The sequence below is a fragment of the Ammospiza nelsoni genome, chromosome 5, assembly GCF_027579445.1.
Source record: "Ammospiza nelsoni isolate bAmmNel1 chromosome 5, bAmmNel1.pri, whole genome shotgun sequence".
NCBI lineage: Eukaryota > Metazoa > Chordata > Aves > Passeriformes > Passerellidae > Ammospiza > Ammospiza nelsoni.
This window is the reverse complement of record NC_080637.1, coordinates 50641974-50666744: the sequence shown is the minus strand read 5'-3', so window position 1 is coordinate 50666744 and position 24771 is coordinate 50641974. Positions and strand designations below refer to the sequence as shown.

At 56.2% G+C, this 24771-nt stretch overlaps 1 protein-coding gene across 1 annotated transcript; it reads left to right on the top strand.

The window, feature by feature from the left end:
* The first annotated feature begins 8002 nt into the window (after positions 1 to 8002).
* On the top strand, positions 8003 to 22944 carry TRIOBP (TRIO and F-actin binding protein). The gene is made up of 14 exons (XM_059472891.1): positions 8003 to 8274; positions 11844 to 11900; positions 12246 to 12314; positions 12723 to 12812; positions 14429 to 14538; positions 14988 to 15543; positions 16137 to 16247; positions 18212 to 18359; positions 18859 to 18970; positions 19439 to 19598; positions 19928 to 20041; positions 20332 to 20418; positions 21294 to 21451; positions 22138 to 22944. The coding sequence occupies exons 1-13, from the start codon at positions 8269 to 8271 to the stop codon at positions 21447 to 21449; spliced, it is 1776 nt and encodes a 591-aa protein (XP_059328874.1). The 5' UTR covers positions 8003 to 8268; the 3' UTR covers positions 21450 to 21451; positions 22138 to 22944.
* The last annotated feature ends 1827 nt before the right edge of the window (positions 22945 to 24771 follow it).

The following is a 24771-nucleotide window of genomic DNA, read 5'->3' as shown; positions in this document are numbered from 1 at the left end:
GTGCTAGCAGTGCTTGTCCCCTTCACAGTTTCGCAGTCCACTGTCCTACAGGTCTCAACATTTTAGCAGGATTAACAAGAGTCTCAATTTCCTAAACTGCTTAGAGCCATCCTTTTATGACCAACATAATTAAGTTTCGTTTGTGTGCCTTTTAAGAGAGAAAGAACATTTCCATCAAACAAAAAAGCAGGACATGAGCATCATTCCCTGTTCATAAGGACTCCCAAACTGAGAGGTGTCAGCAGTTGTTTCAGGGTGCAGTACCCCTTCTAAAAGAGGTCTCTGCTAGAGCACATTCTTTTATTACCTGTATTTGCATGCATCACCTTGTACCTGAGTTCCCTTTGATTCCAGGATTGACAGCTGGGAGCAGCAAACTTCAGCCTGGAAATAACATTCCTGCTTCCACAGCTTCTTCTGCTGCTGTTCCTTCCTCCTTTTTCTCCTGGCTGGCCCCTGCCAGTAGCCCATCAGCCAAAGATCCTCGTCCCTGCTGTGCACAATGTCTGCTTCAGTGGATGACGTGCCTTGCATGAACTTTGAAGCCAACATCTTTGCAAAGAGCCTGTGCCAGCACTGTTTCCGAGCCGCAGGGGCTCACCAGCATGCTGTCCAGGTGAGCTCCTCCATCCCACCTGCAGGCTATGGATACTTCCTTAAGGGCCTCTTTTTTCTATACTGGGACTCCACCTGCCTTTTTGGAGATAGAAATCCCTAAGACAAAGGCTTGGCCAGGATTTCTAGATTTCTCAGTGGGGAAAAACTCTATGGGCATTCCTTTCCAGGCATAGGAATACTTAATTTAACTGTGTCAGATCAAAGCTGGGAACCAAGCTGAGCAGTGAAGTGCTGGACACTGGATCTGAGGGGCTTGATAGCCTGTCCCTGGAAGGGAAAGCAGGGGTGTCACAGATGCAAAGCTACAAGGAGGGAATTGGAGACTGGCAGAGCAGGAACCCACCCTGTATTAATCTCTGCTTGCCGCTTGCTGGCATTTGCAGCTTTGCCTCACCTTAAATATGGCCTGGTCGATCCCCTATGGCCTCAGCTGCTGGCTTGGGGCCAGGGCTCACTTCTGTCCCTGAGGCAGCTTCAGCAAGGTGTTCCCAGAGAAGGCAGGAGAGGGGTAAAGCTCATGGGGTTTTGGGCTCCAGACCCCTTGATCCAACACGATCCTTTGGGACAGGACTGGACACACAAGCTGCTTGGCTGTCTCTGACTGGGCAACAGCTGGTTTCATGTTCACAGAGGGTTTCGTGTTGTTTGACGTCCTCCAGGAGCGACTGGCCAGGGATGATGAAATAGTAATGAGCCTCCCTCTCTCTTTCTCACCCTCTCCCCCTCTCCTCCTGGCCTTGGGCCCTCTAAGGTTACCTCAGCCCTTCACCCTCGATCTGCTCAGAGCTGTCAGCTCTGGGTGAATCGTAGTGCAGGCGAGACGCTGGAGGGAAGCGGCGCAGACAGCCGGCTCCCCGGAGCCTCCCCCACTGCTGCTCATAAGCCCCGCAGGTAACGGGGGCCAGGGAGGATGCTGAGACGCCTGCAAGCCCTGACAGAGCGAGGCAGAGGCTGGGACTACAGCCTTTTCTGCAAAAATCTTCCTTCCTCTTGGCTCCACTGCCTCTCCCTGAGCTATCCCGCTGGTGGGGGAGAGCAGCTACCAGCAGCATTGGTGCCAGCATGGGGGGGCAGTTTCCCTGAACCCTCATCCACACGTGCAGTCTCTGGGATGTCTGCAGCATTCAGCATCAAATAGGAGCGTGCTGGGCCTCCCTGGCCTCTTGATGCAGGAGAAAAACCTCAACGGTGGGCTGGGAGAGATATCAAGAGCCCTGGAGGCTGGGCTGCTCTCGGAGGAGGTAGAAGGAGCAGGCATTTCCAAGGGGCAGCCTTCGTCCTGATCCTTGGCACGCTGACAGCACCATTGCACCCCTTCTTCCTCACAGGATCATGGCACGGCGGTCACGGGGCGCGATGCCTGCAGCGACGCGGCCCCGGGAGAGCCCTGGGACTCCCTGCACATCCTAGCCCCGCAGTGCGAGGTATACGTGTGCGTGGGCCCGGCCGAGGGCACGGAGCGGTGAGTACCAGCCGGGAGCCCTGCTGCTCCCACCATGCCTTCGCTGGGGAGGCCCGAGGAGGGGGAGCGGGAAGCCAAGCAGGGGGAAATCAGCTCCCTTTTCCCTGGTGCTCTGCACACTGGTGCCTGGGAAAAAGAACTGAGAAACCCCCATGCCATGCCCTCTAACCATTCCTCTGGGCTGTCCCTGGAGAGGTCAGGGAGCCCCTGAAAGAATCTCCTTCATCCTTCATCCCTCCAGAGCAAGGCTGGTGGTCTCAGGATGGGCTCTGCCAGCCTCTGCCCATCCAGCAGAGAGTGAGTCAGTGTGGCTTGGGCTGCCCGTGCTGTCGCTCGCCCCTGAGCTCTGCGGGCTGTGCTGACCACCAGCTGTCCTCTCTCCCTGCCCCACAGCTGGCACGAGAGCAGGCGATATCCCCCACTCAGCCCCGGAGCTGAGGGTGAGCACAGAGAAACTGGCACCGACCCCAGCGCCTGTGCTGAAGCCAACTCCACGCTCGCCAGGGTGAGATGGGCATCTCTTGTGGTTTGGGTTATTTTGGTCTCCTCAGCTCCCTTGGCCCTTCAATGCCACTTTTGCTGGGCCCATCCAGCAGGTTCCTGGGCACACAGACATGTTGAATTTGCCCCTCTGGCTCTCCTGCCTTGGGCAGATGGAAGAAAGAACTCATCATGTGCAGGGAGGTGGATTTGATGATCCTTACGGGTCCCTTAAAACTTGAGATATTCTATGATTCTAAGGTCCTGAGATACAAGGGGGGATCAACTGAGATTCTTAGTCCCCACAAAGGAGACTCTCCCCCTAAAGAGCTCATGAGATTTGCTCTTGGATACTCCCATGTGGCCTTTTCTGTGTTGTTCCTTGCCGTCGTTGATCTGGAATCATCTTATACTCACACAGCTCCTCTTCCGGTTCCTTTTTACCGGCAGCTTTGAGCTGAACAGGCTGTAAGTTTTCATACGTACTCTTACCTCCTTGCAGCCCACAGAAGCTACTAGTCCCCATTGCAGAGATCTGCCCTATCCTGTCTCCCAGGAAGGGGAAATGACCCGGTTGTGGGACAACACTTTGGGATCAGGCAAACGGGACATGATGAGCTACTTGGGCCGTAAGGAGGAGGTGCGGTCACGAGCCCCACAGGCAGACAGACCCAGGTGGGCTCAGCCTGTTCCCTCTGGATCCTGGGTGAGAACTGAAGCCCAGGGCTTTAGGAAAGAAATCTGTCCATCGAAAGCAGGTACTCTTGGTTTGCTCCTGTGTGAGATCCTGGTTCTGGTTTGCTTTCCACCCAGGGGTCTCTGAGGTTCCAGGCAGATCTCTCTTTAGATTTAGCATCTCTTAATATAATTCTGATCCCAGGAAGTGTTCTACACATCCATGGGCACTATGTGAGAGTCTCTCTTTGTGCGTGCTGACTGTGAACCGTGGGCATCTCGGGTGCTCTCTATCCGCATGGTTTGGCATGCCCTGGGCTCGAAGTGCTGTGTTCCAGTGCTCCCACCCTGCCTCGAGGGAGTCTGGGTTTTATCTCTGCCCTCCTGGCCCATTTCTAGCTCTCCTCCGAAGACCTGCTTTGCCGTGGACGTGGTGGCATCCCGCGTCGCTCGCGCCTCCCCCAGTAACGGCCTTCTCCCCGTCCCAGAGCGCCGTCCCGCCAGCCAGAAGCCTGAGGAGAGCTGGCCAAAGCACCGAAAAACTGACCCTCCCTGGGCATCCACCGTGCCGCGTGCCGCGGCTGGCTCCCCACCGGCCCGCAGCGACCTGCTGGGTGCCCGCGGGCACCTGTCTGGCGCGCGAGGCCGGGAGTGCCACGGGCAGCCCGGCGGCGGGGCTGCAGAGGCGCGGCACGGGCTGGAGCGGCAGCAGTACACGGTGCTGGCAGACTTGCCCAAGCCCAAGCGCCTCGGGCAGCGGGACGCTGCTGACCGCTACGGCTCCCGGACACTCAGCCCCGGCCGAGTGGAGGTGGAGAGGATATTTGGATGCGAACGCAGGTGAGAAGTAATGGGACCCCACGGTGGTCACAGGCAGGGGATTGCCCTTCCATGCTGTTGGGGGGCCCCCTCTGTGTCGCCGTGCTTCGGGAGGAAGGCAGGACTAGATGGCAGAGCTCAGCTTTCAGCTGTACTTAAGTTTCCCTCAAAGCAAGGGCTGGATCTAGGCTCAGAGCCTCCTCCATTGTGGTACACAGGCAGCTGAGGCTGTTGGAAAGGTGGAGCTAAGCTGCACTGCTAGAAGAGAGCAGCGCACCTTCCTCATCCTCACAGCCACCTGGAAGCTGCAGGATATGCTGCAAAGCAGGGCTCCCCACAGTTAAAGGGCCAGGAAAGAGGTGTTCCCCAATCCCAGCATCAATAGCTCCCCAGGGATTCCACATTCACTGTAGAAGCCACTCAGAAAATGATAGGCGATGCCAAGAAGTACCCAATAGCTGTTTAGGCTTTAGCTGGAGGAGCAAGAGCAGCTCCAGGACTGGTACCACAGGGCAGGAGGGGACATAAAAAGGGACTGGAAAAGTATCCTGGACCAGTGGGTGGGATATAAAGATGGAGGGAAGCCTAAGGAATATTGTGAGGAAGACATGGGTGAGGCAGCATGAGGTGATATGAAAGCTGAGGTGGTGGGTGGGGACAGGGAGAGGCTACAGCACACACAGTGTCTGGGGCAGGTGGAGGTCTGTGGGGTCAGGCTAAGGTGGACCAGGGTTTGCAGGGGCTCTGCTTCCAAGCTGAGCAGGGTAGCAGCTGGACCAACTGTGTGTGCCCACAGGAAATCAGAGACACTGGAGGCCTTCCAGGCTCTGGAGGAGGGCCGTGTGGATCGGCTCGATGGCAAGACGCCGGTGCCACCCAGCAAAGGCCACCTAACTCGGAGGAGGTCCAGCCCCAACCTGCCCAGGGAGGTGAGGCTTGGCTGCACAGCAGGACCTCATCCTAGCTCTGCAAGCTGAGTTACTTTTTCCTGTCACATTTTCCTCTTCTTCTGCTACATGCTTCTCTCTTTCATTCCCCTTCTCCCTCTTCCCTTTAATCCCAGCTCTCCTGTCATAGATTGGGACCCTTGGCTCTTAAAATGCAGCAGCACTTTCACCCTTAGGGTGCAAGAGGCTTCTCTACAGTATGGGCTGGCTCCATGCACAGGCATGCAAGTGCTCTCTGGGGAACCATTTACCAAATCACCTGCCAGCCCTAATCCGATCTTGTTCTGCTCAGTGGCACTCTTTTAAGAGGATCCCTGCTCTCTCTCCCCTGTGACCCAGGGTCAGCGACTCTCCTGGCCGTTCGAGCAGCGCAGCAGAGACCCCAAGGAGCCCCGGCGTTCCCCCAGCCCAGCTCGGCTCCCCGAGAAGGCCAGCAGGCCCCGGGGGGACTCCCCACGCCCGGCCAGCCCCGCCTGGCTGCTGGAGAGAGGCAGCCGCAGCCCGCGCTCCGCAAGCCCGGCCCGCAGGACGGAGAGGAGGGCAGGGCAGCCCGGGAACCCTCCCTGCCACACTGAGAAAAGCTGGAGAAGCCGAGGGGAGCCTGCCCGCCCCCCAGGCTCAGAGAGGGGCCGAGGCACCTGGCAAGCAGGGGGTATACGGCAAGCACTGGAGAAGAAGAGCCGGGGGGATTCCCTGCACCCTGCAGGGGCTGGGAAGGGCTCAGACGTCAGGCTGAGCCGGGCAGGGCCACCCCCACGGGCCCTTAGTCCCGGGAGACGCACAGAGAGCACAAGGAGAAGCCAAAAGGAGATCTCCCCTCCCAGCTTGGTGCAGGGCGCAGAGAGGCAGCGAGTGAAGCCTGGGGAGCCGCTGCACCTCGCAGGGCCCAGGAAGCCATCGGAATGCAGCTGGCAGAGCCTCCGGGAAAAGGTGACCTCCTCGCAGCCCTCAAAAGGCACCAGCAGTGACTGCAAAGGCCGAGGCAAGCCCCTGCGCCCCACAAGTCCAACACGACCCCTGGAGCAGGACTGGAGGGGCCGGGGCGATGCCCACCAAGCGCAGGTGTGGGAGAAGGACTGGAAGCGCCAAGCGATGCCCGTGTGCCATGCAAATGTGATGCGCCAGCTGGAAAGGGACTGGAAAAGCCCTGCTAGATTTCTGGAAGGAGGACTACGGCCAGATGACAGCTGGAAAAGGCCTGAGAGTCCAACACAGGATCTGGAGGAGGACTGGAAGGGTCCCGAGCCTGCACGAGATGCACACAGCCCTGAGAAGCCATTGGAAACTGACTGGGGGAGCAAGAGTCTTCTCATTTACCATGTGAGTAGGGCAGGGGCCAGAAGTGATGGGGACCCTGCAAGGCCTAAAACTGGCAAGCACAGGCTGGGTGGGTCCACTGGGTTGCAATTCTGTGCACCCTGATTCCCACAGATCCTCTGCTTCTCCAGGGAAACTGTACTGCCTGCCTGGCACTGGGAGGAGGGAAGATGCTTTCTTCCCTGCCTCACGCCAGGAGACAGATGCTCGGATATGGGAAACTGAGGTGAGGACTAAACCCCAATGGCTTCAGCTCCTGCTTTCTCCCCTGCAGCCCCAGCTGGGTGGAAGCACCTTCCCACCACAAAGCAGCACTGGCTCCTCAGGAAGCCCGCAGCCACATTTGAATGCCAGTAAGAAGCACAACAAGGTAGGGGCCAGGCCCTGGGAATTGTGAGGAAGGGCAGCTGCCCTCCTCTGGGGGTCACTGAGGGCAGGACTAGGTCTCCAGCACTTGACCTGAGCAGATCCAGCGTGGTGCTGCGTTCCCATGATGTCCTAAATGCCGTGCTCATGAGCACTCCCCTTCTCTTTGTCCTTCACCCATTTCTCAGGTGGGGAAACTGAAGCACAGAGCTTTTTGTAAAGCCGGAGAAGGGCATACAGTAGAACTGGGACTAAAATCTCAGTACAGCTGCTTTCCTTTGCTTTGTTGTTGGCCAGTGCTGTGATGGCACCGAGGGTTTTACAGGGATGAAGTGGGCTTTAGTGGTGTGAAAGAAGATACAGTGTATTGTGTTGGCATTCCTGCAAAGTGGCATTGCAGCAGCTACGGGGGGGCCGCAGAAAGTATTCCAGGAGCCCATGTAGCTGGCAGCCACACACAAGTTCCTGCCTCTGTCCCCCTGTGTGCACATCACTCATCTCAGCCAGGTCATCCTCTGCTAGGACCTGCCTTTGTTCTTTATACAAGGACAAACTGCAGCCAGGAAAGAGGCTGTCAAAGGCCTCTGAAACTCGAAACGGGTGACATCCTCTCCCTCACTTCCCTGCATCAGGCCAGAGAGGAGCCCAAAGCCCTGAAATCACCCTGTACAACCGGGCCAGATCACCCCACCTGTGCCAGGTTTCTTCAGCACTGAGCTCTGGCACCTTCCCTTTACCTTGCAGCAAGAAGTATCACCTTGGTGTGATTGCAAAGTAGAGCTTGGCATTTTGTGATGCACAGCCCCTCTCCCCTTTTCCTTTGGGACCCTCTCTAGCAGTTCCCTTTCCTGATGCCAGCTTGCATGGCTTTCCAGGGGCACTAGGAGTTTCCCCATGACCTCCTACCACCCCTGCCACAAGCCCAGAGAGGTTCAGTTGGTTGGATAAAACCGAGCAGCCCCAGGATCCAAGGCGAGGACTCCATTGTGTGTGCACTGCTGAAAATCCCTGCCTTCGAAAAATCCCAGCCTGAGAGCAAATCCTGCCTGGATAAGGGCTGGGCTCCCGACAGTCCCGTCCCGGGGCAGCAGCGGCTGAACCCGTCCCTCCCAGGGCTTCACCTCTCCCGGGCCAGTGGGGCGGGAAAGGGACACGGCTCGGCCCCAGCATCGCCCCCGTCCCGTCCCGTCCCCAGCGCCCGGGGCCGCCGCCCCTTTCCGTGCGGACCGGCGGCCTCGCCCGCCCCGGCGGCTCCATTGGCTGCGGGCGGTCGGGGCGGCGGCGGCGGCTGCCATTGGCCTGTCCGGGTCCTCCCAGGAAGTTCTTGGGGGAGGAAAGAAAAGTTTTTTGGGGTGGTTTTCTTTTTCCCCCCTCCTTTCCTTTTCCTTTTTTTTTTTTTTCTCTTTGGGGAAAAAAAAAAAGAAAGAAGGAAAGCGGCGGGCGGGATCGCGGGCGGGCGGCGGAGCGGGCATGGTGGGGCCGTGGGAGCCGCCCGGGCGCTGAAGCCGCCCCGCCGCCCTGGCTGCGAGCGCCCGGCCCCGCCGCGACCCCGGCCCCGGCCCCGCCGGCCGCGGCGCCCCCGCCATGACGGTGAGTCGGGACTCGGGTTCGGGCTCGGCGGGCCGGGGTCGCGGGGACTCCTCCGGGGCCGGGGGGGCGGGGGACCCCGGCTGTCAGCCGCCGCCTCCGGGGGTCCCTGGAGCCGCAGCTCCCTGGGGCACTCTGACCCCCGACTCGAGGCTGGCGGTTCTTCCTTGGTTCCCTTCGCCATCACCGCCGGGGTCCCCCCGAGCTCCCCGTGGCCGCTCCGGCCCCGGTGGGCACCACCCCACCGCGATAAGCGTGAGCGTGGAGCGGGCTGAGGCCAGGCCAGCCCACCGCACCTTTGACCGCAGTGGGATGCGATATCGGTGTCCCCCCGGGCGTGGGGAGCTCCGGCTCCCCGTGGGAAGCAGATGCGGTTTGGGGCAGGGAGCATCCATCCCACCCCTGGGGCGAGCTCTGCCTGGCACAGCGGCTGCGGCCGCCAGCGGGGTAATGGAGGTGACAGGCTGGGCAGTGCCCGCGGCGCTTCGCACGGCGGCGGTGGGAACGAGAGAGCCCGTCCTCCGCTGGCTCTTCTCACCGCACGTGTAGGTTCGGGAGCTGCATGTGTGCTCCAGGCTGGGAGTGATTTTGCTTTCACCCAGCTGAGCTGGAGCGGTTTTGCTTTGTGTTTTGGCCTGGGGCCCACGCCTTATGAAGTGGGTTCCCTTTTTAGAGGAGAGGAGACATTGTGTTTTCCGGGAGGCTTGAGAGCCCCTTGCACCATCTCCCGGAGGTGGGAGCAAGCAGTGCCTCAGAACCTGCATTGCTGAGGAGATTTGGGGAGAAGCAGGAGGCAAGGTGATGACAAAGGCTGGTGATGAAAGGACACACCTGACTATCCTGCTTGGACACAGCTTTCTCAGCCTCCCGCAGCCTCTTCTCCTCCACTTCTCCATCCTGGCGCCTCAATACCACCCGGGAGCAATTCCTTTGCTCCCACCCTGTCCCTTTTCCTTCTTTGGTGTTTACATTCTTCGGATACTTACAGCCTGTTATCACCTTCCCTGTAGCCCTTCTTCAACCAGAGCAGGCAGCTGCCGCTCCTTAACCTGCTGTTACAAGCCAGTCTTTCCAGAAATCACTCATGTCCCCCGCTACCTGAGACCCCCTCCAGTGCCTTTACCTGGCCAGCTGTGAGGCTGAGAGTAAAACTCTGATGGGTATGGATGCAACTAGGCAAAATCACTGCCACCACCTCCCAAGCCATCCCCGGCCCCGAGTGCAGGGCCGTGCGTTTTGCCGGGGGTGCATCCTGCCACATCATTGCATCTCTGGCACCCGGATCTCTCCCAGCAGCTCGGCTTTCCTGGATGTTTCCTCCTCCCACTGCTGGGCCATTTCCTCTGGATGAGGGGTTCTATTTGAGCCCCACACTCTTCTCTGAGCTTTTTATGCTGGGGGAGGAAACTGGATTTGCTTGTGGGGAAGGGAAGAAAAGTGGCTGACCCCGCTGTGACAAGAATAGTTCCAAGACAATTCTATAGAGCTGCAGCTTCGTGTCTAAGGCTGGCAGGGAAAGCAGAAACTGTGCAGTTTGCCTGCTTGGGAAAAGCCCTCCAGGGGAATTTTCTGGCCCCAGCACTGCATTGAGGGCAGCAGTTTTGGCAGGACTTTGTGGCAATTTTTCCAGCAGCATGCATCCTGTTAATATTAATTATTTTGGCACCTAATGCTTTGGGATTGTAAATCCTCAATAAGATGAGACCCAGCTGATCTGTACAACAGCCCCCCTGTCTCCCTGTATTGTTTTTCTGCCTCCATGGAGCCTGCCCATCTCTCTCTCTTCTGTTGAGTGCACGTGCGTCCCAGGAGGGGGGGTGGTTGTACTTTGATGTTTTGTCTCCTTTCCTTCCCTCTCACCACTCTAAATTCAGAGCTGGAGCTTAAGTCACCGGACTGGAAGGAATAACGGGAAAAAGGGTGGAGCTGCTGCCACAGAGAAAGAATTAATTTTTGGGGTGCTTTCTCAGGGCAGCAGCGGAGCCACCACAAATCTGGGTTGATGGGGGTGCATTAATCCCCCTTGTCTCCTAGGTGCCAGCAATGCCTGTCACCTCAGCAGGAGGTGAGGTTTGGGAGCCCCCCATGTCCTTTCGCTCTGATTTCCCTCCCTTCCCAGGGAGCCCAGGACTGCCGGATGCTTCTGGCCAGGCCTGAAGCTGAAGCAGGCGGTGACCTCCCCTTGGCAGGACTCCTTGCTCCTGCTTGAGCCAATAGCCAGAGCGCCAGGGTGGGCCGGCACACACTCTGCTCCTGCCGCCCCATAACCTTGGGTGTAACCCACGAGCAGCAGCTCAGGGAGATGAAACCAGGGACAGGCTGGGCCTGGCTGGACAGCCAGGGAGCTGGGCTTATGGGGCAGCTGTGGCTGGCCACTGGGCTTGTTCAGGGCATGTGGAGTGGCCATCGGCTGCTGAGCCACCTCCTTCTCTCCAGCTCCATCTCAGCTGGTGGTTGTGACATGTGGGGACTGCTGGTGGCTTCCACAGGACTGGCAAGTCTGGTGCTGGACCTCTGGGAAGTCCAGTTCTGGTACTGTCACTTCTCCAACACTGTCCTTGCCTGCTTTGGCTGTCTGAGAGAGGGCAGGTTGGCAAACTGAGTTCCATGGGAGAAGAGGCGTTCGACTGAATTCTTTGATGGTGCAACTTCCTGGGAGCTGGCAGGGCTGGGAGGAGGGACCAGCTCGAGCCTGTTTGGCTGAGGGCAAAGCTAGGGAGAGAGGTTCCCCTGAGTCAGCTCTCTGGTGCTCCACCTTGGGAAGAAGATAAACTGGTTGGGATGCTGCAGCAGCAACGTGAGGTTAGGAGGAGGCAGAGAGTGCATGGAAACTTTGTGGCACAGGGTAATCTGGGTGAAATTCTCTTCATCCTTATCTTCTGTAGCTGTGGCTGGGCAGAGGGCAGACTCTGTAGTGGGAGGGAGCAGACAGAGCTGGGTAAGAGAAAAACTCTCAGAATCTCAGAAAGGGTTGAACATTGGAGGGAGAGGGGAGAGGATCAGGCACTGACTTCATCTCTACCCTGGGGCACATTGTTTAAAGTCAACGTGTTTTCACAGCTGTTGAATTGCCTCCTGTAGGTTTTTGGTGAGAGCTGAGCTACTATGTTTTTAATAAATGATTGGTGGTGAAGTTACCAGAGGGACGTAGCTCTGGGGCATGGACAGCCAGGGTTGGGACAAGGCGTGTCTGGTTCTTTGTGGCTTTGTCTCCATCTCTGAGGCAAGCCCCATTGGTGGTGGTGGAGCACTCCCTTCTGCCCACTCTCTTTGTCCCTGCCTCCCCCTCTCTGAATAAATACCTCTGAGGCACCTTGTGGAAACCTCTTTGCTGCATATTTTCCTTTACTTTTTTTAAACCTCTTCCCTTATCTCCTGCTTCCTCTTACAGGACTGACTGCTGCTGAGAGCTATGCCCAGTTTTCTTTTGCCATAGGGTTGCATAGCCCCATGAGTTTCCTAAAAGGCTATTCCCATTTTTGTTCTGCCACAGGAGACTCACCTTCCACCCCTGGCATGGAAAGCCCTTTTGTGGGTCACTCCAAGACAGTAATTTTCTGTTTTTTTTCCAGCCGGATCTTCTCAATTTCAAGAAGGGATGGATGTCCATCCTGGACGAGTCCGGAGAGGTAAGCCTGAGACGAGAGTCTTCCTCTTCCCCTATCCCCTGCTGCTGGAGAGCCCTGGTGAGCCAGCTGATTTCCTTCCTCCTTGTTTACTGAGGTCTCTCCTGCTGGGAAAGGCAGTGGGGAACTTTTGGGAGGTGCCTTGCTCGGTGTGTGGACACAGAGGTTCATCGAGCGCCTCTCTCCCAGCTGAGGGTCACGAGGGGGATCTGGGAGGGAGGAGGGGGAAGAGAAGGCCAAGAGGTCATAGTGCAGAGCGTCCCTCCTTGTTCCTACACTTTCCCTGGTAACTGCCTGTCCATTTCCCTCCTGTCTTTTCCCTTCCCTCCCCCTGCCCGACGCCTGCAGTGGAAGAAACACTGGTTTGTGCTGACCGACTCGAGCCTGAGGTATTACCGGGACTCGAACGCAGAGGAGGTAAGTGTGGCCAGCCTTCACCAGCCCTTTCTTCCTTCCTGGCCAGGGGCAGAGGAGCCCAGCTCTGGTGTGACCAGGGACAAGCAGCAGCACCATGTCCTCCTGAGGGATGGCTGAGGTGCCAAGCTGCTCTTTGCCAAGGGGTGATGAAGAGGATGAAGGCAGGGTGGCAAAGTCTGGGGGGGCTGTCAATGGTGGGAGGTGGGGAGAAGGGCTGTTCCTGTGGCTGGGTATGTGGGATGCTCTCCATCCGTCCATGCTGCTGGCAGCCCTTGGGTTAGAACACGCCATGCTGTGCTGGGGAACTGAGCTGAGCCTGGCTCCCAGGGAGCTGGGGGGTGAAGGCAGAGGTGGCCTTTCTCAAAGCTGCCTGTGCGCTGATGTCCCAGCGGGTGGCTGTGCTTGCAGGCTGATGACCTTGACGGAGAAATTGACCTGCGCTCCTGCACGGATGTGACGGAGTTCGCGGTGCAGCGCAACTACGGCTTCCAGATCCACGTGAGTGCCGGCACTGCGCGCACGGAGCCGCAGCACCCAGGGGCACGGGGGGACGTGTGCTCCTGCCCGTGCCGAGATGCTGAGAGGCAATTCGTACAGATCCTGTGCCAGCTGGGTGGCCCAAGGTTGTTTTATTGGCTCAAGGGGGACAGTGCTCTGGGGCATCAGGGCTGCCTGCCTGCAAAGGAAGGAAGGAGGAGGAGGAGGCTTTGCAGGGCTGGCTGAAGGCTGTACTGGAGGCAGTCCAGGAGCCAAGCTAAATGCCAGGAGTGTGTGAGTGACATGTTGGCCAAGGCAACTTTCCCACAGCTGCAGGGGGGTGGTGAGCACTGCAGATCTCGATGTAACCTGGCTGACCATGCTCTAAGTGACAACCCGTACCCTGGATCCAGCCCCAGCACAGTTCTGTCCTTGGCTATTTGTTGTAGCAGCAGGAGATGGCTGCTGAGGCAGCATGAGAAATTATATCTCTGTGGGTGTGCAGGGATGGGCACTTCATGGTCTGGGTTTCCCTGTGCCCTGCTGCTGTACACCCGTGCTGGCAGCTGAGCATCTATTGTACAAAGTCTCTGGAAGAGCTGGGAGTCTTCAGCCTGGAGAAAGGATCGTGTATGTATCTCTCTATCTAAAAATACCCGATGTGGGTTGGGCAAAAAAAAAAGGAGCCAGACTTTTCTTAGTGGTCCCCAGCGACAGGACAAAAGGCAATGGATACCAGCTTGAACACAGGAGATTCCACCTCGAAATCTAAAGAACTTTTTTATCTGTGAGGAAGGTAAAACAGTGACCACAGAGACTGTGGAGATCTCCTTAGAGATATAAAACCCCAGCTGAATACAGGCTAAGACCAAGCTGCTGTAGCTGACCCTGCTTGCAGGAGTGTTGGACTGCTTGGTCTGCAGCTGGATTGCACCAGTGCATGTTTGGCCCAGTATAGTAGATATTTTTGCCCCTGATGAAAGAGGAAGAATGATGAGGAGTCTATCTTATCAGAAGTCTAATTAATTACTTTATTATACTATATTATTCTATACTATATTACGCTATATTACATTACATCTAAACTGAATCTGCCAAGCACTTAATTGCACTCCACCGCACTGAATCTCATGGCTGTCAGCCGACAGTCCCGACACACACACCTGGATTCAATTGGTCAGTTGACCAAATTGACACTCACGACAGAATCTAATTATCAATTCCTTTCAGGTAAACAATTTTCTACTTTGTATTCTACTTGTGAGCAACACAGGAGTAGTAAATCAGATAAGAATTGTTTTTTCTTTCTCTGAGGTTCAGAGAATGTGAAACCTAGAAATATTCTTGGGAAGAATTGTGCCTTGCTTTTCTCTATAAAGAGAAATGTAACTACAGCCCAGTGTGCCAGCAAGGTTTCTTTTGCCTTTGCTTGGAGATGGTCTCATGAAGGATCCCCCTCAAGCATCCCTCCCACCTCTCCCATCCCTCCACCTGTCCCCAAGAGCCTGAGACAGAGGGTGGCCTTTCTAAGAGCCCAGCACTGCTGTATGCGAGTGGCTGTGGGTCTCAGGGAGCAGGAGGGAGCTGCTGCACATCCACTGGGTGATGAGAGGGCCTCTGTCACCTCCCTGTTGCAGACAAAGGATGCCGTCTTCACCCTGTCAGCAATGACCTCTGGCATCCGGCGCAACTGGATCGAGGCCCTGCGGAAGAATGTGCAGCCAGTCAGTGCTCCAGATGTCACCAAGTAAGAGCTGCCCAGTGCTGCTTGTCCTCTTCTCCCTTGCTGTCCCTCTACCCTGACTGGCAGGGGCAAGGAAGGCCCCTTTGGAAATGTCACTGCTACCAGAGCAGCCCTGCCCTCTGCTCCTTCTGGAAGTGGTTTGGTTACACCAGCCAGTGACAGGGGTTGAGAACCTGATGGCTCCCTTTCTTGTACCTGCTTTTTGCCTCACCACATAAGTTTAGATTGGTTTCTCCACCAGCCTAGCTGGAACCAGGATGGATCCTTGCTGCCTGGTGGAGAAATCCATTTTCCTGGGAGATGGGATGCTACAGGCCCAGGTCTGCACTCGGGGTGGGGTTTTGTAAGGATGGGCTGAGTGAGGGTCTGAGCCTTGAGCAGTTGGCAGTGCCTCTGCTGGCATCCTTTCCCACATGGGGCCTCTCCATCACCAGTTCCTGCTCTGCTTCCAGGCTCCCTGACGGTGACAAGGAGAACTTCCGTAACTGCGTTCCCCAGAAAGGCTCGCTCCGGACGGAGGAGCAGCAGCGACTGGGCTTGGGCTCCGAGGGGAACTCCAAGGGCAGTCCCTGGAAGGCGGATGGGCAGCGCCATGCCTTTGACTATGTGGAGCTGTCCCCCTTGCCACAGGAGCCTGGAAGTCAGGGGTCCCTGCAGAGGACGAAAGGGAGCTTGAAGATCTCGGAGCGAGCTCCCAGGTATGAGGAGCTGGAGCGGGATCTGGCCATCCGATCGGAGGAGAGGAGGAGGTGGTTTGAGAGCCCCGATGGCAGGGTCCCCAACAGCGATGGCCCGGCAGGAGACCCTGCCCGCAGGGCCGGGGAGCAGGACCTCCCCACCCCCCCGCTTTCGGAGGAACAACGCATCCGTCTGAACGAGGAGATAGAGAAGAAGTGGCTGGAGCTGGAGCACCTGCCCTTGAAGGACTTGCGGCGAGTGCCCTTGACAACACTGCTGAACCAGAGCAAGGAGGGCCAGGGAGACACCAATGAGGCACTGAAAAAGGAGGTAAGAGCATCCCTTCTCTCTGAAATCTCCGGGGTTCTGGTGGCCCCTAATGTGGTACTTGGCTACAGGAGGCTCTGCAGAAGAGCCTCCTGCAGAGGTGCAGGGAGATGTCAGTTCTTTCTGGCTCCTTGAGTGCATGGAAGCTTTTGGAACCTGGTAATGCAAGGATAGAGGCCCTCTCTCAAGACACCTAGACCACGTTTAAGTCCAGGATAATTTATTTGGTGGCACTACTTGTGTGGAATCTATGCTTCCTGGGAGTACATTCACAGCCTTTCTTCTCTGGCTATTCCCAAGCCTTCAAGCTCTTCACCTGCCAGCCTTTGAAAGGAGCCCTGCTGTGGTGGTATTCTCCAGCATGGATCCACCTCTGAAAGCTGGGATGTCTCCTCCCTTCCTTACTGGCACTGACCAGGCTGGGGCTGGCTTTGCCAGTGCGATCTCTTGGCAGGCTGCTGGGGAAGCAGAGGCCTCCACTGACCATGTGTTGTCCTCCCCATCCCTAAACCCAGGGTTTGGATGTGGCACATTGGTCAGGCCGTGGCACTTCTCCACCCTTGGCTGAACATCTTTCTCTGTCCTCCCTGGCATAGATCCAGTCACTGCGGGCACAGCTGGAGTCCTGCCGGGCCAGAAACGAGAGCCTTCGGGAGGCAGCAAAATCCCAGGGGGACAGCCAAGTGCCCCGAGGGTACATCTCACAGGTGAGCAGAGTGCCAGACCCGGGGCTTGGGGGGTCACTCCCGTACCAAACTGGGAAATTCTGGCCCACAGCTTACTGCCGAGCAGGTATTGCTAATCATTGGGTTGCCATGGTGACCCTAACTGGGCCCATTTGTAATCAATGTTAATTACATAAAGGCTGGTGCATGTTGCCTGGCCTTAAAGGGGCCAGGGTTATAAAGGGGGAGAAGGATAATTTGGGGAGAGGTGCAGGATCTGCGTCCCTCTTTGCATGTGAGCACAGTGCTGTCCTGGGCCGTGGGGGTGAGCCATCCCCCAGCTCAGGAGTGGGTCAGCAGCTTCCTGATGAGCCTCTGGTGGCTGGTGCTCACCACATGTGGTTCTTGCTAACTGGGGCTCCCACGTGTCTCATTAAAAGCAGTCAGTCAGTCAGTCAGTCCCTGGGGACAGCCCGAGCCCTGAAGGTCACTTTGACAGCACAGCCCTTTCGTTTGCTGGGGCAGCACGTGGGAGAGCCAGCAAAGCAGAATTTGCTCATGTTTCATCCTCTCACTTCTCTTTGTTTATTTATTTTCCCCTCTCATGGGCTGATGCAAAGCAAGCAGGGTCACATCCCACAGGGATTTCCTGTGTGGAGGCTGCTGTTTGACCATAGAGTGGGATTTTCAGGATGGGCCTTATGTGTTGGAAGATACTGGGGCAGAGGGGATTGGCAGGGCAGGAAATTTGGGCTGGTGAAGTCTGTTCCACAGGGTTGGCTGTACCCAGCAGAGATAAAGAAACCCAGAAGCCTTGTAGCACCCAGCCTAGACAGCCCTTACCAGTCTCTGTGTAATCATGATTTAATATTTACAGCTTACAGGCCTCTTTATGGTCAAAAAAAAAGAGCAAAAGCAGTGGGGAGGAACTTCCTTATCTTCCTAATAACTTGGCTCAAAAAGCCAGCATTTCACATCTGAGGCCAAACTTGGCCTTTCCCCAAAGGATTCACTCTGTCTGCCAAGGGTTGTAGCTGGTCCCTGCATAGATCACCAAATCGATTCCTCACCTTTTCCTCTGTTGTTCTGTGAAGCTTCCAAGCTTCCCTCATCACAGTAGAGAGGAGTAGCCAGGAAGGGTTTGCATTCACTCAACACGTTCCAGTGTCTTTGTATGAGCCTTAGTCCTCAGTGGGGAAGGAATGGGATGGCAAGGAGCTGTTGGGGGATGTGATGATGTCTTAGCTCTCTGCTGATGTCCTTGAGGCCCAGGCTATTAATCATCATGGTATAGTTTGTTGGTGAACAAACCCTTCCTGAGAGGCTCAGGGAGACACTGCCAGAATCTAGAGGGGGAGTGAAGGCATAGTGCCAAGGTGGGAACCCATTTGCTTTGCTCTAACCCGAGTTAATCATAGCACTCAGCATAGAAAGGACCATCCCCTTGGTCTCAGAGCCATCAGAAAGGAGGGAGAGCTGTGTGAGGAGGATCCCTAACCACTAGGCTGTGGGGAGGGCTCTTTGGCAGCTTCCATCATGTCACAGGGTAGTGCAGGGTGTCACTTTTCAGGAGAGGAGGCTCGGTTTTCATTGATTCCAGGGGATGTGCTTAATTTAAAAGGCAGATACTGAGATGCAGTTCCCTCTGTTGATCTCTTCCAGCCAGGCAGTGCAGCCCTGTGTAGGGTTGGGACTGTGCTGTTGGGCATGTTATACCCAGCTCCTGGACCAAGAGGGATGTTGCTGTCTTGCTGCTTTAGTTTTAAGAGCTAGAGGAACATTCTTCCTCTATAAAGCACAAAGGGGTGTTGCAAGATGTGTGTCCCTGTAAAATGGTTGTGTTCATGATTAAAGTGCCACCTCACTTTCAGAAGGAAAAGATCCTCCTGGGAAGTAGTCTCACTTCTTTCAGAACATCCCTGGACTTGCAGCCAGGTGCCTGTTCTTGCCCAAGCCCTTCCTCCTTCTCTCCTCCTCTCTCTCACCTCCTTTCCTCCTCACACCAGGAGGCCTGTGAGCGCAGCCTGGCTGAGATGGAGTCATCCCACCAGCAAGTGATGGAGGAGCTGCAGAGGCACCACCAGCGGGAGCTGGAGCGGCTGCGGCAGGAGAAGGAGCGGCTCCTGGCAGAGGAGGCAGCAGCAACAGCAGCAGGTAGGAGCAGACACCAAGCTGTGCCTCTGCTCAGCTGGGTCCCTCCTGCCTCTCCCCAAATGCCTCATGCCAGAAGCCAGACATCCCAGTCATCTGGAGCCACACTGCTGACTGTACTGGAGTGAGGCTGGCGCTCCTTGGAGCACGAGCTCTGATGCTTCTCGCTCCTGTGGCACTGGTGGAGATGGGGTGGTAAAGAACCTGAAGGAAATGGGGTCATGCCTCTGGATGGGTGGGAGGGGACCAGCACTTTATTGTAGGTGGGCAAGGCGGAAGTAGTAGAGAGCTCCCAGAGTGCCCTGTGTTAGTCCTCTTGGCAGCATGATTATCCTGGAGTGTGGAGATGGTGAGGAATATCCTGAGGGAAGAAGGGAAGAGGAGGAATCTGCAGAGACGGATCCGGGAACCTGCAGTGGAGAGAGCTTAGCCAGTTCTCCGGTGTGTTTTCCATGAGGCTGGCACAGCCTGATCCCCCATTTCTCACTGTCCCCCTCTGCAGCCATTGAGGCACTGAAGAAAGCCCACCGGGAGGAGATGAATAAGGAACTGGGCAGGACACGGAGCTTCCAGCAATGCAGCTCGCTCCCCGAAGCCCTCCAGAAGCAGCACCAGTAAGAAAGCATCTCTCTCGCTCCCCTTGGCTGATGATGCCGCCTTGTGCCGCTGTCACCATGCTCCATCTGCAGCTCTAGTCCTGAGCTTTTCCTCCTGCCACTTCCCCAGCTTCCTCCTCAGGGCTAGTGGGTGCCCAGTAGTGGCTGCAGCTGTAGGGAAGGGAAGTTTGTCCCTTGCTTGGCTCTTTTCCCTATAGCACCTCCCTCATACCTATAGTTATTTCCCCTCTATTTTCTTTATGGAAAGCTCCTCCATTTCTTCTGCATGGCTTGGAGCTCCAAGAAGCACCACGCTCATGTGCAGGAGTGTGGGAATTGAAGCTCAGGTTCACAGGGAGCATTGTCCTGTGAATGACTAATGACTGATGTGGGCAGAGGCTGGCCATGGCAGGGGGGAAGGCAGTGCCAGGGACCAGGAGCTGGCAAGGGGTTTGGGGCAGCAATGAGCTGGTGCCTCTTTGGCAGGTTGGACGTGGAGTCGCTGAAGCGGGAACTGCAGGTGCTTTCTGAGCAGTATTCCCAAAAGTGCCTGGAAATCGGGGAGCTCACGCAGAAGGCAGAAGAGCGGGAGCAGATATTGGAGCGCTGTCAGCGGGAGGGGAAGGACCTCCTCCAGAAAAATCAGGCAAGAGAAGGGCTTTCCTGACAGCAGAGAGAAGCATTGGAGATGTTCCTCCTTCACAGAGCACAGCCCCTCTGTTAAAACTCCCCTATTTGTTCATATTTCTTCCCTTCTGAGATTTTATCATCAGAAAGAAAAGGATTTAGAGTTAGAGGCCATCTTAACTGTGGCGTTAAATATGGCGAGTGTACTCTGCTGGATGTAGATCTGCCAGTGCCTATGGTTATAACATGGTCTCCAGGCTGAACAAGGGCTGCCATGGGGATGGAATGGTCAGGAAAGCAAGAGCTCTGTGCCACGGCTACTCTGACGTCTTTTGGCTTTGCCTGCAGGAGCTGCAGACGCGCCTCTCAGATGAGATCGGGAAGCTGCGAAGCTTTATTTCATCACGGGGCTCTGGGGACCGAGCCTCGCACAACAACGAGCGCAGCTCCTGCGAGCTGGAGGTGCGGGATCCCCTGGCTGCCCCCTGCCTCCATCCCCGCCTGTCCCGGGGCTCTTCTCTTGACGGCTTTGGCTTGGAGCAAGCGGGAGGGGGTGACGGATGGAGCGGTGCAGGAAGCAGAACGTGGGGCACCCCTCCGCTGCTCTCTCCGGCTGCTTGCGCCGTTTCCTGCCCCAGCCCTTCTGGCCCTTCCTTCCTCTCCCACCGCTGCGCTTGCGCCAGGGCCCGCTGGCCTTTCCGAGGCGGTGGCTCTTGAGTCACCTCTGGTTCCTCTCCCTCCTCTCTGCCCAGGTGCTGCTGCGGGTGAAGGAGAATGAGCTCCAGTATGTCAAGAAGGAGGTGCAGTGCCTCCGGGAGGAGCTGCAGATGATGCAGAAGGTCGGTGTTTTCTGGGAGCAATTGGGAAAGAGCAGGAGAGGGAAGGCAGGGAAGCAGCAGGGCTGTATATCAGCAGGCTCTGGCTGGGTTTGATGGGATGCTCGAGACAAACTCTCCTGTTGCCTGTGCTGCTTGTCCTTGCTGACTGCAGAGCACAGAGCAGCTCCAATAGCACGGACTGGCATAGGCTGACCTTGTACAAGGGAGGAGTCACAGAGCTGCTGGTTTTCCCAGATGTATGCACACATGAGCATGGACAAGACAGGGGGCTGCCTTCTGCAAGTGGGAAACCTGGATGAAGGCTGCCTGGCATTCTGCTTCCCCTAGTTGTCCCCTCTCTGAGTGAATGGGTTTCCTTGGGCACTGTTTCTGGGTGTGCTGCTCCCTCCACTGGCAGCAGCTCTTTCAGAGGAATTTTCAAATGCTCCTGCCACAGGGGAACCTGAAAGAGGCTTTGGACTTCAGTGATGCTCCAGGAGTTTATAACTTACTCACATAAGTTTTTGGCCATATAAGGAGCTGCACCCACCTCTCTCAGTGGTCTGCATTCATGTTGGGGCTATGTTTCCCATGTGGCTGCCCCACATGCACACAAGCCGTGTTAAAGCCCACATTACCTCCTCAACCTGGTGCTATACATCCCTGCTGCTGTGGGACCAGTGTCTCTGCGTTCTTCCCTGGCCTGATGTTTGCAAAGTGGTACCTCCATGCTCCTCTTCTGAATAGTTTTTGCCTGGCCCAAATTGGGATGGGCTTCAAACCCAGAGCTAGCTCTCTCCTCCTCACCTGCTGGCTCTTCTGCTGGGCTCACCTTGCTGCCACCCTCCCTAAAATCAGCCCTGCAACCTGCCTGACCCCTCTCCCTCCCCTGGCAGGACAAGAGATTTGCCTCAGGGAAATACCAAGACGTGTATGCAGAGCTGAATCACATTAAGGTGCGCTCGGAGCGCGAGATCGAGCAGCTGAAGGAGCACCTGCGCCTGGCCATGGCGGCTCTGCAGGAGAAGGAGTCGCTGTGCAACAGCAAGTAACGGTGAGCCTGGGCACGCTGTGGGGGCAGGTGGCTGACACTGGCTGCTGCAGGCACATGGAAGCTGCCAGTTTCTCCTGCTCCACTCAGTTTTGAAACTTTAGGCTTAAACTCATCCTTCTCTGCTTCTTGCATCCTCTTGGCCTGCACTGCTGGCCCTCCTGCTGTCCCTGACGTTCTCCCGAGGGCTCCAGCCCCCTTTTTATGGTGCTCTTGATGCAGCCAGCACCAATCACTCCTCAACCTGGCTGCCTGTGGGAGCCAGGCCAATGCTGGCCTTCGCCCCATGGCCTGGGTGACGGCGTGGGTGGTTACATATTCCCTGTGCAGGCAGTGTTTCTGCTCCCTTCACCTTTGAAGTGGTTTCCCTATGGCAGCACAATAGTTGTAGCTCTGCATCAAAGCAGGCCCGACTAGACCCAGCCCTTCTCCCAGACTCACCTGCAGGCATCTCTGCCACAGATGGGGGGAGCAAGGGGACAGGAATGAGGGCATCCTGTTGTCCGGAGTGCTTCTGCTTCCTGCTTGTACTGGGCTCACCCTGCTCCACCAGCGCTTGCTGATGGGTGCTGAGGTGAGTGGGGGTGCAGCAGGGCACCAGACAGTCGCCTCCCCAGGGAGCTGAAGGGAGGGCATGTCTGCACTCACTGCACTCTTTCTTAACCATGTCTGCTTTTGTCTCTCTCTAGGTCTGCTCTACATTTGTTATCTGTTCTTGTTTTGTATTTGCTCCATTCCTCACTCGTGGGGAGAGGGAGGTTGAATCCCTATCCGTTGCCACCTTGGCGAGGAATCCCACACACCCCCAACCTCCTCACTCCCCTCCCAAAGCTTTTTTGATGAACCCTTTTTGCCGGCATACCTGAGCACGTTGTTTGGACTGGCTCCTTACATGCACCTTCCTCAGGATTTTATATGTGAAAATTATATTTTATAGAGGAATTTTTTTCCCCATGGAAAGGAGGGGAAGAGGAGGAGGAAAACTTTTACTACATCACCGGCATTTTTCTAACCTGAAAAAGAGAGCCTGGTTTTTCCCCCTTTCCTAGCTCCATTTCCCCTGGCCACACACAGCCACCTTTGGCACATATTCCCTCTCTTCCAAATGTCTCCACGGTCCCCGTGGGATGTAGGGCAAGGACCGTGCTCCCCCTCCCCGTGCCACCCCCGGGACCTGCGGAGAAGACACAAAAGCCATAGGGGGAGCCGCTGGGGCTGTCTGCCGTGGGTGTGCTTGCCCGAGGCGGCTGAAAGAGGACACCTTGGCAAGAGTCCACATGACCGAGCTCTCTCTCCGTGGCTGCCCTTTTGGCTCCTGCAAGAACCTTCATTGGCAGGAGCCCAGAGCCGCGGGGCTTCTCCTTTCTGGGGGAGAGGAGCTGTGAGGCTGCTACTGCACCCGCCCGAGCCAACCTCCCCAGGGTGACAGCTGCTGCTGCTCCGCTGTGCCCTTCAACTTTTAACTTAATAAAATCTTCCCCTTTCGCTGAGAAAAATGTGTTCCTTGAGAAGAAGTCTTGCCATGTGGCCCTAATCCAGTGGTGAGGGCTCTGTGTGTGTGCGCGCGCGTGTGTGTGTGTGTGTGTGTGTGTGTGTGTGTGTGTAATTTTCTTTGAGGTTTTAGTGTATAGTGACCAGTTGCTTCCTTTCTTCAGGATTTGGTGAGGGAAAGCAACAGGAGCCCCCCTGGCCAGAGAGTGAGAGGAGCCTTGCAGTGCTGTTATTCAGCAGTTTGCCCCACCTTTGGGTTTGAGGGAGAAAATAATGTGCTTCACTGCACTGCTCCCAAAATTCCACATGGACCCTGAGCCTCATGGAGTAAGAGCTAAGCCTGGGCTGCATTAGTAAATCCAGCATTGGAAGGGTACATGGCACTGCAAATTGCTGGCAGAGTAAACCGTATATAGAGATCCTGGGAAGATGACAGAGATCATAAATGCTTTCCTCCTCCTCCTGTTTTTTGTGTGAAGCGTGTTGCTTTTATGTCAGGATGGAGGACCTGGTGGTGACTACTACTTATTCAGCCCCATCCCAATATAAATAGGAGCTGTTGTTCTACAGAGAGATCTAATTGTGATCACATGCTGGGGCTGGAGGCAGCATCTGAAGAAGGAAAGACAAAAGGATGGAGGTGACATTGATGTGTTGGCTGAGAGACTGGAGCACTGTGAGACCTGGGGATGGAAGCAGGGTGTAAGAATGCAGTGGCAGCTGAAATGAGGGTATTAGGGTGGCACTCTTTTGCTCTTTTGCCATGGTATTGGCATCCCCTAGGACAAGTGGGTGCAGGCCTGCCCTTCCCTTGGGGAGGGCTGCAGGGGCTACTTTCCCTAGGAAAGGCAGATCACTTTGTTAGTCACAAATTCTGGTAAAATTAGGTTGCAGATTTTAGTCATGTGCACAAGGCCCTTGGGCAACCCAGTGGATGGTGCAAGAGTCCAAGCAATGAGCTCAGCTCCCTACTACACCTGTCAAGCACCAGGGCTTGCTGTTGATGGTTTTTGGCTTCCTGCCTCTGGCCTAGAAACCCTTCTGTCCCTGTGCTGCCCACGGTCCAGGCTTTTCCCTCTGCCTCCCAGCAGGACATGGCCATTGTCTTCGAGTTTGGAAAGGGGCGAGCATTTGGGGGATTTGTCCATGGGATGGCAAGAGGTGAAAGAACAGCTCAGGGCAGCTGTTTTCAGGCTGCAGAGCTTGGTCTTGCCATGGGGATTTATAGGAGCCAAAAGAGGAGGAGAAAAAAGGGTTCAGGACACAGTGTGGTTTTTAGAAAAAATAACCACTCAAACAACAGTCTGCGTAGTTGTACCTACTCCTGGGGGAGGAAACTCCCAAAAGTGGGGACTGGGGGCAAGCAGGGGTGAACTGCACACTGGTCTTTTCACAGTGCTCAGCAGCCTGATGACCCCTCTCTTCCCCTCCTCCTCTTCCCCTCCTTTCCATGGGGAAAAAAGAGTTTGGTATCTTGTGTTTGGGTTGGTTTGTTGGGGTGTTGTGTTGTTTTTTTCTGCCTTTCAGACGAGGGCTGCTCAGCCTGATAAGCGTGTGGCGCAAGCACGGGTGAAATGTGCGTGCCCCTGACATGTGGTGGAGCTGCCCCTCCTTGAGGCTCTGTGGCTGCAGATCAGCCCCAGCAGGGCAGAGCCAGCCCCTCATCCCGGGGCCATGGGGATGCACCTCGGAAATTGGCGCAGCGTTAATCGGGCAGAGCCTGTGTCATCTGCGTCGCAGCGATACGCTCACCCCGCGTCTCCACGGCCTTATCTCCTGGCAGCAGGGGACCTGGCACGGGAAGAGTGGCTAGGAGAGGAGATGACCAACAT

Coding starts and splice junctions, on each gene's coding strand:
- TRIOBP (XM_059472891.1), top strand. Junction 11,901..12,245: donor TCCTGGACGAGTCCGGAGAG/GTAAGCCTGAGA, acceptor CGACGCCTGCAG/TGGAAGAAACACTGGTTTGT. Junction 19,599..19,927: donor ACCTCCTCCAGAAAAATCAG/GCAAGAGAAGGG, acceptor CTTTGCCTGCAG/GAGCTGCAGACGCGCCTCTC.